This window comes from Danio rerio, chromosome 12 (assembly GCF_052040795.2).
Source record: "Danio rerio strain M-AB ecotype USA chromosome 12, GRCz13ab, whole genome shotgun sequence".
In the NCBI taxonomy this organism is placed as follows: Eukaryota; Metazoa; Chordata; class Actinopteri; order Cypriniformes; family Danionidae; genus Danio; species Danio rerio.
Window position 1 is genome coordinate 13,463,894 of NC_141032.1, and position 19,536 is coordinate 13,483,429.

The window sequence follows — 19,536 nt, forward strand, 5'->3', positions numbered from 1 at the left end:
TTAATATATGCTTTACAAGATTATTCTGACTTAATGTTGTTAAAAACATGACCTAATTATTCCATGACCAGTATTCTAAAGTATTATCAAGGTCTCTAATTTAAATAAATGTACATAAAAAAAAGGTTTCCTGAACATTGGGAGTTGGGAGTGAGACTGTATTGATTTGAGAGGTATGTTATCAACTATTTAAGAATTATTTATGCACAGTTCCTTGCAAAATGTTGTACTGAGTTCAAAACAGTTTTCATCGCAGAGAGTGTTGTGTGGACTAAAACTATCTTGGTGTTTGCATCATTTAATCAGCTCCATGAGTTTCTGGCTTTGTAAACATGCTTTGCAGCTCATCATTGGAGTCGTGGTGCAGGATAACTCTATAATGTTGTTGTTAGTTTGTTTCAAAATTAAAATATTGTTATATTATATTATATTATATTATATTATATTATATTATATTATATTATATTAAAATATTGGTTAGTTAAATAGGTACAAAAATGTATAATAATAATATTAATAATAATAATAATAATAATAATAATAATAATAATAATAATAGCTTAAGCTCACTGAAAACAAGAGGCAGATACAATTTAATAACCAATACTTAAAAACGCCTATAATAAGAATGTGTCAGAGCACTGAGAAATAGGCTAGTTCTATTGAGCTGAGCTCAGAAACCTGTATGAATACCATATTTGTTGTTAAAGTAGTTGCTTTCAAAACAGTCCATTTAGTTTTAATGCATTCTGTTGCTCTTGTAGGGAAAGAAAACAGAAAATGAACACCAAAGATGGGTTATTGATATTGCAACAATCCTCTAGTGCCCTTTTCAAAAACACTGGGAACATCAGTTAAATATTTCACTTTATGCAATCAGATGCCAAATATTTGTGTTTTATAACACCAGTGGCCTATCATAAAAATGTATGGTATAACAAGACAGAAAGTAAGACTATTAAAATTATTAAACCGTAAATACTGTTGGGGGTGATTTTGTGTCTTTTGAGCCATAACTTTTTCTGTTTCAGCTAGCTGAATGATTTTTTTTTCTTTTTTTTTTTGTGACAAATCTTACTTTGACACATATTTTTAGAAAACACTTCAAAATAAAAAAGCTATGATTCACTCTATTAGCTAAAAAGCTAATAATGCACTCTGGGCAAATGTGCTACTTTTTTGTTATGTTCGGGATGAAAACATCCACTGAATTAAACTGCTGTAAAAATGCATTAGATAAATATTTTTTTCTTTTCCTTCCTTCTTTCTTTTTTTTTTTTTTTTTTTTTTAATTTGTTAATCAACCTCAGTCCTGATCCAAACTACTAAATTGCTTGGAAAATTACAGGATTTTAACTATTTTAATTGCCAAATTCATAAATGATACTGATTCGGTAAAAAAAACACAGAAAATGACACATTTTTTATGTAAAAAGTAGCTGTGGACTGAATTATTTTTACCTTTTATCAAAGTCTGAGGCATGTGAAACAAATTGCTTTTAATGCAATGTTTTAGATTTTTTTTTCTCCCTAATTTAATGCTAGTGGCTGTTTTTGTCCCTGTGACTTTCATTTTAACCACATTTTTTTTTTTTTTTTTTTTTTTGTAAAACCATGACACCATACAATCATGCATTTTTGATTGTTGGTGTTTTTTCCTGTTGAAAAGAGGTAAGATTTGTATATTTTTTATCGTTGATCACCAGTTGGCACTGTTAACCCGTTAGACCCGTTAGCCTGTGCAAAAATAAAAAAATAAAAAATCCGAAATTTATACGGTTTTATACGAAGTATAACAGTAAATTAAAGTGTGTGTTTTTGTGTGAGAGTGTGAGAGTGACCTTTGCACAGTTACCTTAATGTGTCTGAGAAAATCAAAATAAGCACCTCAGCTTTCAGAACTACATAGAGTAAACAAAGACAAAGATTACAAACATGTAATTATGCACCATCAAATGTGGTTATAATGGAAATCAATGGGGCAAAAACAGCCACCAACAGTAAATTAGGAAGGGAAAATGAAAATTTAACAATGCATTAAAGCCAGTTTTGTTACTAATCATTCACATGTTCATGACTGTAAAAAAAAGGTTAAAAAAATCCAGTCCACCACTACTTTTTATGTTTGAAATATGTCATTTGGTGTGTTTGTTTTTTTCACCAAATCATTTAGTAGTTTTTATCACAACTGAGGTAGATTAACAGATTTATGCAAAAAAATCGACATTTTTTTCTGATAGATTTTTACAGCAGTTTAATACAGTTGATGTTTTTATCAACAAAAAAGTAGTAAATTTGAATAGTGCACAAGGATTAGATAGTTCAAATGTAGTCTAAAATACTGTTAATTCCTAAATGTTTTGATGAAAAAAATTATAATCTTCTGAAGCTTATACATTGTAAATAAAATTATTAAATTTACACGTGCATGACAGTTTGCTTTTTTATATATAAATAATTAGATAGTTTATTTTAAACAAGAAAAGTATGTCTCATTTATTGCACTACTTATGAAAAAGGTTAAAGCAAATTAAATTAAAACTAAATGTGGTGTTCGGTCTTTCAAATAGACTAAGTTTAATTAATTTCCAAATGCCTGCACAAGTTGTACGGCCTGTCTATTGTCACATAGTGAGTCATAGAGGATCAGAGGGCTTGTTTTACATTATTAATATTCCAAAGTTTTTTTTTTTTTCTTTTTTTAATTAGACTAAAACATGAAAAATGCTCCTCCAGATTCTACTGTCAAATGCATTTTTAATATTTGCTTGACATTTGAGCTGAAGGTCAGATTCATTATGTCAGCATGTAATGAACAGAAATTGAAGGACATGGAGTTAGTAAGGCAGAGAATAGTGATGGCCAAAAGATCAGTCTTTCTCCATTCTAAGCAAGACCTTTGGTTAAGAATGTATTGCACATTATCGCAGGTTGGAATGGATTATTATGACATATAATACAGATATTTTTGAAAATTAGATTTAGTGATTTGTACACCCTTAGAGAGAATAGTTTGAAAAAGACACAATATGTGTTCAAATATTGGTCACACTCTATTTTGATGGTCCATTTGTTGAATTTAAGCTACATTGCATCTACATGCCAACTAATTCTTATTAGATTATGTTGGGATTAGGGTTAGGGTTAGTGTAAATTGAGATGTACAGTGCTTCCAAAGTTTCTTATAGTCACTTAAATGTTTATTGAAGAAGCAGTATCAACAGATATTAAGCAGACAGTCTACTAATACTCAAATGGACCATCAAAATAAAGCGTTACCCCAATATTCACATTAATTGTCAAGATTTGGGAGAACATGTCGTGTAATTTGTTGAATATAGTTCAAACTAACAACATAGAATTACAATAAGTGAAGTTTTAGAAACTAAATTCAAGAGTAGCATACAATATGATTGATTGCAGCTCGTCCCTCATTCACAATCAGTAATGATCCTATCAGATTGATCCAAGCCCAGAATAAATAGACAGGTATCACCCCACTGATTTATCTTTGTTTTGGAGGAATCCCCCCTTTCAGTTCCGCCTCATCTCCTCCTTTCTTCCTTAACCAGAGGGAGCTCTCGAGACCTACTTGATCTCAGACCCCCTTACATGCTAATTGACCAGGCGGCAGCCCTGGGGTCAATTATCTCCAAGCTCAGGGTTCGCTCCTGGGACAGCATGTCAAACCGGCTAATAGAGTCAAGCAATATCTAAAGCCCTGCTCACACTGTGAGATTTCAGCCACGATTTTGTCATCCAAGAAAAATTTGGGGAATCCTAAAAGATTCCTGAAATCCTAGGCTAAAATCTGTAGTCTTTGATCATTGGTTTGGCCACAGACAGCTGCTTATTGGCCGTTGCGATCAAATTTTGTTGCCTGAAAGTCTTTGAAAGCCAACAATTTTGTTCTGTGTGGTCATGTGCAAGAAATAATGCTTTACGATTATCAGATTCAAAACTTTGTAGTGCTAAAAAAGAGGTTTAGCCTAGCCAAAGATATGTAAAGAATATGGAACTGTACAAAGCCTGGGTAACCATCAACAAGCAAAACAACTGCATTCTGACAGTACTGCACCTGTCCGGATAGAGGTAAAGTTGGTCTTATATTCGCACATTCATTCATTTAGAAGTCTCTATATTGTTTAATATTTGATCGGAATTAGCACGCAAGTATGGCTTCAAAACAACATTAACACAATCTAATTGACTGTGAACAATGTTGTACTTTAAAAGTCATTGGCTGCCTATATGATTTCACTAATTAGAATTTTCAAAGAACACTTTTCTGAAATTATATTTTTAAGGAGAAAGTCTGAATATCCGAAAATAAAACCAACTTTACCTCTATCCTATACGGCAGGGTGTGTGAACACTTTCATGTTTTTTCTTATCAGTGTCTGCAGTTTAAGGGTGCTTTCACACCTGTGAATCGATTCAGTTGTTCCGAAACAGAGATTACAATTGTTACATTGTGTTGCTCTTGGAGCGGTTCGCTTTCACACTGCAAAGTTTCTAATCGGACCAAAAGAGCTAAAACAAGTCAGTGCGAGTAAACTCTTCTCACATTGGTTAGAGTGTCAGGGTTTATTTTGCAGCATCCCGCTCAGCTGTCAGGAGAGGTGGTGGTTTGGTGGTGATTGACAGGGTGCGCGCACGCGACGTGTCTGAGGAGAGATGCGGTGGGGAGGGGTGAGAAGGGTGCGCAACGATGCCTATTTAAGGACCGGGAGGGAGACGCGAGATTACCGGGAGATCCTCACTCATTTTCGGGCATCCGGTGACTCGCGAAACTTTCCGCCATACTCATAATTCTCTCTTCATATAGCGTAAGCCTATTACATATCCATAAAACACTGTGATATTACCGCGCTCGAATCGGATCGCTTTCTGACTGCAATCGAACCGCTCCAGGGTTCGTTTCAGTCGAGCCGAGACCACCTCACTCAGGCGATCGTGGAGCGATTACTTTCGTGCAGAACAGAGCTCGATTGCCCTGTTCACATATGCCAAACGAACTGCGCTAACTGGGCAAACGAGACACGTTCCGAAACAAAAGTGTAGGTGTGAAAGCACCCTTATTCACCATATTTAACAGTTTTTGTTTAAATCATTTCTGCAATCATAAAATGAGTAATGCGTACAATTCAGCATAGCATGAACTTACCTGAAATGAAATGAAAACTGCAAAGTCCAGCATTTTTGAATCTTGTCACATTTGAATGGGAGCGGGCGCTCTAACAATAATGCTCTCGAGCGAGCAAGCAAGCACATGGCGTGTTTGTGTGTGTGTGTGAATGAGAGAGAGCATGAGGCTGTGTGTCACTTGTTTGGTGTGTGTATGTGACTGAGAGAGAGAGAGAGTGATATATAAATATATTTTATTTATTTATTTTTTAAGTTGGCGGATAAGTTGATGGTTCATTCCGCTGTGATGACCCCAGATAGGCACTAAGCCGAAAAGAGATTGAATGAATGAATGAATATACACACATATATATATATATATATATATATATATATATATATATATATATATATATATATATATATATATATATATATATATATATATATATATATAAACATTTCAGAATGCGGGAAAGTGAAAGTGTCATTGTCATTCAGTCTAACATTATGACGACTGAGATCACACAGTGTCACACGAAGCCATCCTCATGCAGTCTGACATGCTACAGTCGTTTAGGATTATAAAAAACTCACTGTGTGGACTGGCCTTAAGTGTGAACTCTTGAAAACATGTTAGAGCATAACATATAGCAGCATTCTAATGAGACATGTAAGCAAACAACTCAACACTGTGTAGAAACTTACTGATTCAAAACACACTAGCAACAAGAGAACACAAGTCAAGAGAATGGCATTAAACATTATAATAATGTTTAACCATTCTGTAATTACATATATTATATGAAATAATGAAAAAAAAGAAAGTTTTATTTTTACCTTATTTTGGATATTGTGAAATGAATTATGTGAAATTTGTTATTCATAATGAAAGCTTTTAATATTACTGTATATGCACATTACCTGCCTAAATGATGAAAATGTATTATTTAATTTAGAATAATAGTTTATATTTACACTGTTTTATGGTTGGTTAATCTAGAATCATCATGTGACAAGATTTTGCATATTTTGTGTATTTCATGTCACATTGTTCTTCATATTGTCATGTTTGACACATTGCTTATACACATTTTTGCATATTTTACATGAAAGTGAGTTTCTTTCCTTGAGTGCATTATACTTGTAGACACACTAAATCAAGGTAAAGATGGCAAATGCACTTAGTGAATAAACATTCTCTGCTTTTCCGTAATTTTAAACTCATAGCTGAAGATATATGACAAGCTGCCTGTTCCACAGAGACTTTAATTGAAAGTAATGTATTCTGTGCTGTCAAATGCTAAATACACAAAGAAAGAATATGATAAAGATGAGACAGCTGTCTCATTTTAAAGTCAGATTGAAGCAATCCAACGGTATGTGTTGTGAGAAACGCAATGGTTTTGACTATGCAAAAAGCAGGATATCACTTTTAATTGGATAATTGCTGTCCTTTTAAAGGGATAGTTCACCCAGTGACGATTTGCTCATCATTTACTCTCATCCGAATGGTTCCAAACTTTAATGTAGTTCTTTCTTTTATTGAACCCAAAACAAGATATTCTGAAGAATGTTGGAAACCAGCGGCCAATGGCATCCACATTAGAAACACAAACACAACAGAAAAAAGAAACTCAAGCAGGTTTGAATCAAGTGGGAGGAGAGTATCCCAAAAATGTTGGGTGAACTATCCCAGCAGGCACAGAATGTCAACATGACGTCAGATTGTCGCTGTACCCCAACATCGAGAAAAAATACATTTTGTTTGGTAATGAAAATGTTCAATGTCCAATGTCGGACAGATGTTGCATTTTGGTTACTTTTCAACGCAACCTAAAAACAATTAAATATCAATGTCTAATGATGTTTGACATTGTGTAGACGTTACCAATATGACAACTATCAGACATTGGATTTTGATTGTCATACCTGACAAATAAATGTCAATATTTGAGGTCAATATGATCTTGGTTAAAGATATTAAACTGATGTTGGATTTTGGTCCACCCGCTTTGACTATTATCACTTAACTGAATAGACATTATCAGTGGTTCTCAGCTGATAGATATGGAGCAGTAGGAACCTTCTGCACCTACTAGTAAGCTCAGAATGCTGTTATTATCCATACATGGTTAATAAGCTATAGAAATGACTCCAGATCCAGATCTGTTTTAACATTACTGTGACAGATGGGTTTAGGGTTGGCGTAGGCGTAGACGTTAATAAAATACAATTAATGGAAAATGTAATAAATAATATTAATAATTATCATGTTTAATCAGCCATTCTAATAGAGAAGACTCCAGATCCAGATCTGTTTTTACATTATTATAATGGTTGGGTTTAGAGTTTGGGGTAGGGGTAGACATTAATAAAATTTAGTTAATGGCAAATTTAATAAATAATATATAATTCTTGTGGTTAATCAGCTATACTAATAGAGAAGACTCCAGGTCCACATCTGTTTTGACATTACTGTGTCAGTTAGAATTAGGGTTGGTAGACGTTAATAAAATACAATTAATGGGAAATTGAAAAAAAAAATATATATATAAATAATTATCTGGCTCCAGCTCTCTGTGATCTATAGCTGATAAACTGTGGATGGATGATAACATCCTTCTGAGCCAACTAGTAGGCACAGAAGGCCCCTACTGGCCCATATCTATCAGCTGATATCCACTGATAATGCCCATTCAATCGAATGATAACATTCAAGTCAGCTGTTTGGTTACATTCCAACATAACCTAAAATCAACAAAATATCAATGTCATTTCATGTCATTAATGGACGTCAAAATAACATTGTTCTTAGATGCTGGCAACCTAAATATAACCGAATATTAACTTTTTATGATGTTGTGTGTCTCATTAAGAAAGTGCTATGTTGTTAGATTGTTTATTGTTTTTTTTGTTTTTCGTCCTGAAACACTCAATAATGAATGGTCTGATTTCTCCAAATAAAACCTTACATTTGTGTTTGCATCATCAAAACCAGGAGTGTCCAAACTTTTTCTTATTAAGGGTCAAAAACCAAACTTGATTGAGGCTAGTGGGCCAAAGATATATATAGTGGGTAAATTTCTAATTTATTTAATAATTAAAAAATAATAATAATTATAGAATACACTGTTTTTATTAACTACTACAGTATTTGTTTTACGTTTTATAATGAACTTATTACAGTAAAAACCAAACAATCTTATTTATAACAGATTTCCACTAGCATTTGCCTTGATTTTAATGTGCATAGTCTTTCATCCGTCAAGTCACAGTATATACATTTTAAATGATCAGATTCATTAACAACATTTAATTGAAACATTTATTTTCAGTTTGTTTTTTTTGGAGCTCAGCAATAAAACTATCAAAAAAGATTACATTAAATTAGAAATGACGATCTCTGTGTTAAAGACGTTTATCCCAACCCTCTCCATCATACTTACTTCTCCTCTCGGATAGGATGGTGGGCCAAATCAAAGGTTACAATGTCCTACTTTGGGCAACTCTGATTTTACCTTTTAACATCAGTTTCTGCAAACTAGCATGAATAAACAAACAAGGAAAAAACTCTTTAATAAATTTACTACAATACATAATACATAAATTAACATTTTATGTTAATGAAGTGATTGTCTAGCTGATTGATTGATTGATTGATTGATTGATTGATTGATTGATTGATTGATTGATTGATTGATTGATTGATTGATTGATTGATTGATTGATTGATTGATTGATTGATTGATTGATTGATTGATTGATTGATTGATTGATTGATATCAACTGCAACGATGTTTAACAGCACAGCCCATGGTAAAGAAACATACAGTAACTTCAACATGAAATGTGACCTGATCCATCATTTTGACTAACTATGACCCAGAAACATATTAGTATGTGTTGTGCATGAATAGCCAAGCGAACATTACTAGTCAGTTGTGGTAATGTTTATTGTGTCCGTCCAGCAGATATGGGGTCTTTTTTTCACCTAATGCTGCTTAAAGCAGGTGCCTCAATTACTCACAGACAGCTCACATTGATTTGTTCTCTATTTGTTTCTCTGTAGGCCGTGGAGACTAACCTGGCCTCCAAAGATAGTCACTGGGTGTTTGTGAACGAGGTAAGTGAAGCTCTATTTCACTTTTTCATATGTGTTTGCATACATTATTATGTTATGTCTGCCTGAAACTCTCTGTAATATGCACAGACACAGGGAATTATGCAAATCAAGCACCTTCCAAATCTCAGTCAAATGAAATTCACTAATTTCTTTCACTGGTTTTGAGTACTTGGTTGTGGAGGGTGAAGCACCTGACTATGATTTGACAGTACTTTACTAGGAGGGAATAACATCATTCCACCTCTGTGATCTAAGGACACGAATGGACTCTTTTAAAAGCATAAAGTGCACATGATTGCCTGGTCATAATACACTTCTCTATTATTTAGTGAATAACTGTAGCCATTTCCAACTGTTTTCTATACACAGACAATTACAGTTAAAGTCAGAATTATTAGTCCTCCTGAATTATTAGTACCCCTGTATATTTTATCCCCAATTTCTGTTTAACTTAGAGATTTTTTTAAGACATTTTCAAACATAATAGTTTTAGTAAATCATTTCTAATAACTAGGTATGCAACGATTCACCTGACTCACGATGCAATACAATTCACTATACTAATCTCACGATTCACAACTTGGTCACAATTTTTTTACAAAATTATTTGAAACAAATATAAGGTGTGTTAAGGTAGTGCCCTTTCATTTTTATCTTAAATGCTACACATTTTTGCAAAATAATACATTTTCTGCCATAACTAAATTGCTATTTTAAAAACAAATTCCAAATAAATAGCAATACAATTAAATAGTAATACAAACTAACAAAGACTCTTTAATATCAACAATCTCAAACTGTGACTGTGCTGGGATTTTACATTTTTAAAACAGAAATATCAGCATATCTATATTCAATTCAATTCAGCTTTATTTGTATAGCGCTTTTCAATGTAGATTGAGTCAAAGCAGCTTCACATAAATGGTCATAGTAACTGGATCAGGGTAGTTCAGTTTTTAGTGTTTAAGTTCAGTTCAGTTTAGCTCAGTTCAGTGTGGTTTGAAGTCATTACTGAGAGTCCAAACACTGAAGAGCAAGTTCATCGATGAGTAGGTTTTTAGATCCTGAACCATGCAAGCCAGTGGCGACAGTGGAGATGAAAAAAAAAAAAAAAACTTCACCAATAGGAGAGTGAAGAAAAAAACCTTGAGAGAACCAGACTCAGTTCGGCATGACCATTTTAATTTCTTCGCTGGCCAAAAGTCTTGTGCAGAGCTGCAGTCTCAGCAGTGGCGGCTGGAAGCTGGCCTCAGCGAAGACTCGTCTGTCCCTGGAGCGTCACTGGAATCAGTCTCATGCTCTCCACTCCCCCATGACCAACAGCGAAGCAGCAGCTCAGGATACGGCCTGGTCCCGGATATGGACACCTTGGGATCATCTCGTCGCTGATCGTGGGTCCAATCAGTGACTCCGCATAATCTGAGGACCTCGGGATGAGTATCCCCAGGTGGAAATGGAGATTAAAAAAATAATTAACGTAGCTGCTGTTCATAGTGTATATAAACAAGATGTAGAAACTTGTGTGGAAACACGCTAAGTGATACATTGAGTGTATGCTTTACTAAACAGATAGGTCTTTAATCTAGTTTTGAACTGAGAGAGTGTGTCAGAGCCTCGGACATTATCAGGAAGGCTATTCCAGAGTTTAGGAGCCATAAAGGAGAAGGCTCTACCTCCCTTACTCGACTTTGCTATTGTAGGTACTACTAGAAGCCCTGAGTTTTGAGTTTTGAGCTGGATTGTAGCGAGACAGAAGGTTGGTTAGATAAACAGGAGCTAAATTATTTAGAGCTTTATAGGTGAGAAGTGATATTTTAAATTCAATACGAAACTTAACAGGCAGCCAGTGTAAGGAGGTTAAAATTCGGGTGATTTGATTATATTTTCTAGACCTGGTCAGAACTCTGGCTGCTGCATTTTGTACTAATTTAAGTTTGTTAATAGAGGATGCTGGGCAGCCAGCAAATTACAGCAATCCATCCTAGAAGTTATAAAAGCATGAACTAGCTTTTCTGCATCTGAAATAGATAGCATACTTCGTAATTTAGCAATATTTCTCAGATGAAAGAAGGCTTGTGCTATATTCTGGCACAAGCTGCTGAAAAAACTTTCACTAGGGACTATAAGATGGCTGGTGTGGAGAGGTAAGCCTTTCCTAAACCAGAGAGCAGTGTGTAAAGAGGTGGTCAATAAACCTTATGCCCCAGGGGACTGACCACTAGCTTTAACCACTAGCACTAGCAAAATGACTTATTATATAGTAGTATAGAGAGCGACGTGGTGGCACAGTGGGTAGCGCTGTGGCCCCACAGCAAGAAGGTTGCTGATTCGAGGCTCCACTGGGTCAGTTGACATTTCTGTGTGGAGTGTGCACACAGGGGGTTCTCCCAGTGTTCGCTTGGGTTTCCTCCAGGTGCTCCAGTTTACCAACAAGTCCAAAGACAGTGTATGAATGTTTTCCAGTGATGGGTTGCAGCTGGAAGGGCATCCGCTTTGTTAAACAAATGCTGGATAAGTTAGTGGTTAATAAAGGGACTAAGTCGAAAAGATAATGAATGAATAAATCACTGCATGAATGAATAAATGAATAGTAGGATAGAGACTGGAGTGGAACATGATTATAAAGGTAAATAATTAATATTACTTGCATAATTAATTAGTTTAAGTATCAGTGTGATACACTTAAGAAGAGATAATCTTGAACATTTTTAAATATTCAATAATAATAAGCAAATTATTAAAACATGCCTACACTAATTTCAAAGGAGAGTTTAACAATAATGTAAGACCTGGTTCTTTCAGTCTGAAAAACATCTTTATACTTTAGCTATGAAAACACTGATGTTTGGCTTATTAATAGGTTTTTTTTTTTTTTTTTTTTTGCGTATAGACATCTGTGACAGTAGTTTTTTACTGTGCTGATGATTTATGTGCATCATATTTGTTGTTCTGTTAGTAAAACAAGTAAACAAGTAAACACTGACGTACAAATAAAGCTAGTTTGCGCCTGTAAACAGTGCCCCCTTTGTTAAAAAATCATTACATCCCTGCTAATAACTGATTTATTTTATCTTCGCCATTATGACAGTAAATACTATTTTAATATTCTAAAAGATACTTGTATTCAGCTAAAAGTGCAATTTAAAGGCTTAACTATTTATTTTGTTAAACTAGGTGTGTTAGGGTACTTAAGGGGGTTAATAATATTGACCTTAAAATGGTTTAAAAAATTAAAAACAGCTTTTATTCTAGCGGAAAAAAAGAAGAAAAAAACAAGAATTTCTCCAGAAGAAAATAAATTATATTGAAAATACAGAGAACATTTCTTTGCTCTGTTCTTGTATAATTTGGGAAATATTTAAAAAAGAAATGAGTTCATAGACTAATAACTTTGACTTCAGCTGTACGTGTAACGTGAGATTGCAACCAGTGAAATGTACAATTTTCTAGACAAATTATGTCTAGTATTACTAGCATTTTTCTGATTGAAATTGTGCTAAAGTGGAGTAAAGTGCATTGTCACCACCTAGGGGCCCTGTCTTGCCTGTCAACCACACTTCCACTGTCGACCAACGAAGGCTATAAATTGACCAACTTGGACTAATAGCTTCCAGCTTTGAGAGCTTAAAAGTTATTGTATGATATTTATCACAAGACACATAAGGAATTTCGCAGTGGCTGGAAGCGAATGTCCTGTGTAAAACATACAGTATGCTGCAATAGTTGGCAGTTCATTTCGCTGTGGTGACTCTTGATAAATATAGGGACTAAGCCAAAGAAAATAAAGAAATGAACATATATGAAATCAAATTGGACAAATGTCATGTTCTGACATATAGTTTTCTGTCATTTAATATGTCCTTTCAATATTACAGTACATAAGTTATCACACAATCAACAGTGCTCTTTTTTAAAGATCTACATGTTCACATCATAAATGTGGCAACAGCTCAATAACACAACATTTTGTTAATAATAAAAAATAAATAAAAATAAACATATTTGATTGAATTAGATGGAGAAATGATTCCTTAACCCAAACCATTCATAAATACAGTAGTTTACTTTGTGATAGAAATTTCCATTTTGAACACGTTGGTTGAATAAAAGTGTGGCCAGTGAGATAAATCCAGTTCTTATAATGTGTTGAAAATGTATTTAAAAGTCCATTCTTTTCTCACAATCTGTGTGAGTGGGTGCTTGCATAATTGTGAACTGTGTGTTACAAGCTATGAATTGATCATCATGGAAATAACATAGTTTTGGGACGACGTGGATTGCATGCAGTGTAGTAGACATCGTGTCAAACAGTAGTTATGATTTCTGATCGCTGCCATATTTCAGCATATATTTATTCTTTTTTTTTCAGCATAGTACCCTTATTTAATCAGGGGTCACCACAGCGGAAAGAAAAGCAAACTTATCCAGCATATGTTTTACGCTACAGATGCCCTTACAGCTTCAACCCAACACTGAGAAACACCCATACACTCTTGCATACACACGCACACTACAACCAATTTAGCATATTTATTTCATCTAAACCACATGTCTTTGAATTTTGAGGGAAACAACCCAGAGAAAACCCACATGAGCACAGGGAGAACATGCAAACTTCACACAGAAATGCTAACTGACCTAGCCAGGGCTTGAACCAGCGACCTTCTTGCTGTGAGGTGATTGTGCCACCCACTATGCCACCGTGACACCCTATTTCAGTTTAATAAAATATATTTATTTTATATAGAAATTATTTTTTGCTCTATTTTTGTATACATATTTTTATAGTTTGGGCGTTAATTAGGGAGTTTGTGGCAGTATTTATTTTATAGTATTATCTAAATGCAGTTTTGTACAACTTAATTTTCTTACGATTGTGTAACTGAGATTTGCCTAAAATCAAGATTTTGGGTATTTTTGTGATATGGATATTTTTATATTGTTTTGTATTAATGTTTTTCTTGAGACAATTTGTTTTCAAAGAGCTTATTTTGGTGTGCTCGCTTCGAGGTCGCTGGTTTGAGCTGGGTGCTCCAGTTTCCCCCACAATCTAAAGACATGCACTATATGTGAACTGACTAAGCTAAATTGGCCGTAGTGTGTATGTAGGTGTGAATGCAAGAGTGCAAGAGTGTTTACCAGTGCTGGGTTGTAGTTGGAAGAGCATCCACTGCGTAAAAACACATGCTGGATAATTTGGCGGTTCATTCCGCTGTGGCGACCCCTGATTAATAGAGGGACTACGCTGAAAAGAAAATGAATGAATAAACAAATCTTTTGTCTTCTTTACTTGTCAACAAAAAAGTTTGGTAGTCTATTTTATTTTTAGTATGTTTAGTGTAACTACAAAAAAAGGACCATAAGGTGCATGCAAATGTTGTTTACATGTACTGTCTAATTTTTCTGCTATTAAACAACTTTTCACATTTTTTTAATTATTTATCCATATAGTTTTAGTTCATTCAGCCAAAAGCAGAAAATGCTAATTGTATCTTACTTTTCTTTACTTTATCTCATATATTGTAAAATAATGAGTAGAACCTGAATTTTGTTCTACTTCGGTTTGCTCAGTTTTTTAAGTTTCTGGCCTCACTATAGGTATAATGTAGGCCATATTTAAACTGTTAACCTTCCAATAGTTACAACCAGGGCTTAACATTAGCACCCGCCAGCCCACCAAATGCGGGTAGATTTCAGCTGTGGCGGGTTGGACAGACACCCCCACTAGTCACTTTGGTTAGTTGAAAATAGTTTTTAAATTGCCAGAGCTGCCTCGTTCCTAAAGATTAGAATTTTAGTTTAAGACCGTTTGTAAATATGCGTGCAAATGTGCTCTTAAAACCGAGAAGCAGCACAACTGATAACCGTTCGCGCAAGCAAAAAAAAAGCAGGCGAATACCGATTGCAAATATGATCAGGCACATGGTGAGACACAGGTGATCCTCACTCACTAACTTTTTTAGCAAGGCACAACTGATGTAAAGCGCACAAGTGCTTAAAAGCCACAGTTTCCTTGCGCAAAACAACCTTGCCTGGAAATGCAACTGGTGCAATCATTTCTCGTTGAAATAGATTGTTAAAAAGCAGCGCTCTTGCACCCACAGTCCTGCTGCTTTAAAGAATTCTCTAGATTATTTGTACGCAGTTGCCACTTTCCCTTTTACCATTCTTTGAACACATTATTATTATTGGGCTTAAGGTTAACTGTGGGCACGTGATAATCCTTTCAATATCACACACAGAATGTTTTTCACCTGCTTTCTTTTTCTTGCAGTTATTTTTACTAATATGGTTTAATGATCATCCTTTAACATTGCTTTAATAGTAGATTAACTCTTAATTTATCTATAGTTACCTGATGATCTGGGACCCTTAGCCTGTACTACCTACTGTGTATAGTTTTAGATAAATGAAAATATATTTTCAAATGAATAAATGTATTTTTTATATAAATAATTAAATTAGTGTGGCCTAGAGAAAAAAAGGTAAATCCTTAGTGTTGAGCCCTAAAAAGTCATGTTTAAAAAAAAGTTAAGGATGCATGTGGACATGACACATAATTTAAATCTAGTAAGTTTAGCATGCTAACGGCAAATTTATGCAAATATATTTGTAATATATATATATATATATATATATATATATATATATATATATATATATATATATATATATATATATATATATATATATATATATATATATATATGTAATATATTTGTGATATAGTAATATTGGAAAACGACTAGCCACCGTTACAGGCCTGGTTACAACTGTTGCTTATTTAACTTTTTAATATTTTTGTAATTGTTTATCTTTATTTTTTTTTTATTTTTTGTTGTTGTGTTTGTACGTGTGTATGCTAGCCAAACTCTCCATTAGACCACATTATAAATTACTTCATTTATTGTGAGTGCTATTGGGTTTGCACAAATCTGTAGAAAATTGGAGATGTTTGTTTACTTAGTGATTTAGTTGATTGTATAGTCATTACATAGTCATTAAAGCAGTTTTATAAATAATGAATGCCTAGACATAAAGGCAAACTAATAAAACAGTGTAGGAAGAAAGTATGAAGTGTAAATGGATCGGATCAGCATAAAAATGATGATGGAATTATCCCGTTTTATTCAAACCTACTTAGAAAATAGCTGTTTAAAATGCTATGTCCATAATTACATAAACAGAAGCTTGAAAAAGAGCAGATTGACCCTCTTGGGGAGAACACTTTCTACATACTTTGGCCATTTTAACCAGCAGAAAAACATCCGCTGATCATCTTTGATGCATGTAAAGCAAATTACACAAGGGCAGATGGTGCTTAATCGATCACGTGTGATTGAATTTTCATTGGGTAAGTCAATCTGTGAGCTGCGGAAGCCCCAGATTTTAAGTTAATTGTGAAGGATGATGCTTTTCTGTTAAACATGCTGTGAAGCACCACATGCTCCTGTTAAATATTAGCATCTCCTCCTGCTGACTATACAATGAACAGGTTTGATTGAATCTGAATAAGTAGACACCATATTGTGTACTTCTTTCTCATTGCCTCTCATCTTATAAGCTGCGAGAGTAAACAATAACTAATTCCCTTAAGAAGGTTCTCTTCAAACTATTCTAAACTTTATGTCAAGAGCAGTGATGAGGTATGCAGTATGGATGAATCTAGCAGATTATGACATATCAGAGATAAAAATGACAACAACCATCAAGAGTCAACAAAGGTTGCAAGTTCTGTTGTTATAAACATAGTTCGTTGATTTGGTGTTCGTCATTCCATCATTCCACTGAGCATTCACAAATATTCCCAGTTATCCCCCTATAAGCATTATTTATTTAGAACGTTCCAACATTTAACATATTAAAAATCATTAAAGCCACCTCTCTTATGTGTAATTTGCTTTCATAGTACTTCTTTACAATTAAGTTTGAGCGATCTTTATACTGACAATTGTGCTCCCTTCGTTTATGTCATTTTGAAAGCATGATGAAAGCTATCTGCTTTTTAAGTTGAGATGTATAGAATACTGTTTCCATGTATATATGTGTATGTATGTATATATATATATATATATATATATATATATATATATATATATATATATATATATATATATATATATATTTAAGTTTAACAGAGAAAAAAATTCAACACATTTCTAAACATAATAGTTTTAATAACTAATTTTTAATAACTGATTTATTTTTTTATCTTTGCATGTTAACAGTAAGTAACACAGTAAGTAATATTTGAATAGATATTTTTTAAGACACTTCTATTTTTAAATAGTTTACTAGGCAGATTATCAAAAAAAGGCTATCCAAAAAATATAGCTTAAAGGTTCTACTAATTATGACCTTCAATGGTTTTTAAAAAAATTTAAAACTGCTTTTACTTTGGCCGAAATAAAACAAAAAAGACTTTATCCAGAAGAAAAAAATATATATTATCAGACATACTATGAAAATATACTGGCTCTGTTAAACTTTATTTGGGAAATATTTAAAAAAGAAAATCCATTCAAAGGTGACCTAATAATTCTGACTAAAACTACGCAGTCATATTTATATATATATATATATATATATATATATATATATATATATATATATATATATATATATATATATATATATATATATATATATATATATATATATATATATATATATATGCAATCATGATTTTAGAAAGTAAACATTTGCTTTGTAAAGGTTTATTATTATCATTTGATGAGCCTCTCCATTCAGTTTGAAATTGGATTTTTAAAAATTTTATTTAGAAAAGAAACAATGTAAAAAATCAAGAAGTAATCTGTAAAAGGCTGCAGTACAAGCAATTACAAAGTTTTACGAACAATAAGAAACAAATAAGAAATAGAAAGGAAAAAAGTGAAACAAAAAAATATAAAATAAATAAAGAAGTACAAAATTAAATAAAACAACTTAAAGCATTAAAGACTAACTTACTGGAAGCATGATATTTTCTTAAGTTTCTATGGCAGAATTTGTTTTTGTTATAGATTAACATATTGCTTTAAGGACATAATCAATTTCTGTTAGGAGATGGGCCAATGAAGGAGGGAATTTAAGAATTTTTTGTTTGTGGATAAAGAATTTCTCATATAATTTACAAAAATTATATATATATATTCTTCACTTTTATTTTTAGGATTAGAAATAATGTATTTCAAGTTAAATAGTTGTTTCATTCATTGTGATTTATTTAAATAGTTTTACAGTTGGTATTTTACATGTAAAAAAAAAAAACAATGCGAGTCAAACTTTCCTCGCTTTCTTTACAGAAAGAACAAATATCTGCAATATCAGTCCATTTTGAGATAAATGCATGGATGGTATATTTTGTATAGAATTTTAAAAGGAATTTCCTTTGCGTTGTTTGGGATTGCATATTTATATGGGAGAAGCCATGTTCTTTTCCAATCATTATCTTGTATTAACGCTGACTATTATGATTTCTCTCTTGGAGCAATTATATTTTTTTTGTTGGAGAATTTGAAGAAAAGGTTTGTTGTGTCATCTCTTATTATATAATAATAGTTTAATATGGCGCTTGGAGCCGAAAGCTGCTTTGTGTGACGTCACATTTAACAAGCAAAAAGGTGACCTATGGAAAGCGGAATCTACGATCTCCAAGGCTTGTGAAAACAAAAATATGACATAAAATAACAAGACTACTTGAAAAAAAGATTAATAATATATTATTATTATTATTATTATTATTATTATTATTATTATTATTATTATTAGTTGTAGTAGTAGGATACTGTTGTTGTTGTTGTTGTTGTTGTTGTTGTTGTTGTTGTTGTTTCTTAATAAACAACCTGCCATAAATTAAAACCATGAATGTGATGTTTTATATATGAGATTAGAATAAGTGTAAGCTTTTTGTAAGTGGTTTAATGTTTTAGAATAGAATATGAAATATTCTCAATAAGTTTTGTAAAGGAAACATAGGCCCTATATGTGCCGTTCACATATTTTTCAGATAGTATGGAAAACAAGTGCATGATTTTACTAAAACTATTGTATTTTTTTTTTTTATATGTGTGCATGCAAAACAATATTTTTTTCTTAAGTTGTTACTCCGCCCAATTTAGAGCGTCATTATGGATGTTTAGAGTGTCGTTATGGATCTGCAACAGAGTATCTATGGTTTTGAACATCAGAATATTGAAATAAATTAAACATTGGTCAAAGGTAACACAAGTAAACATGACATGCAGTTTTGAAGTTAAGTTTTTTTTTTTTTTTTTTTTTTT

The 19,536-nt window shown here is 32.9% G+C and overlaps 1 protein-coding gene across 4 annotated transcripts in view; it reads left to right on the forward strand.

Moving 5' to 3' along the window:
• The window catches only part of grid1b (glutamate receptor, ionotropic, delta 1b), a 720,128-nt gene that overhangs the window by 616,339 nt on the left and 84,253 nt on the right, over positions 1-19,536 (forward strand). For all 4 annotated transcript variants that reach the window (XM_087275946.1, XM_087275947.1, XM_087275948.1 and 1 more), the window contains one exon: positions 9,200-9,253. In XM_087275946.1, the coding sequence (XP_087132072.1) occupies positions 9,200-9,253 (54 nt within the window). The remainder of the gene's footprint in view (positions 1-9,199; positions 9,254-19,536) is intronic.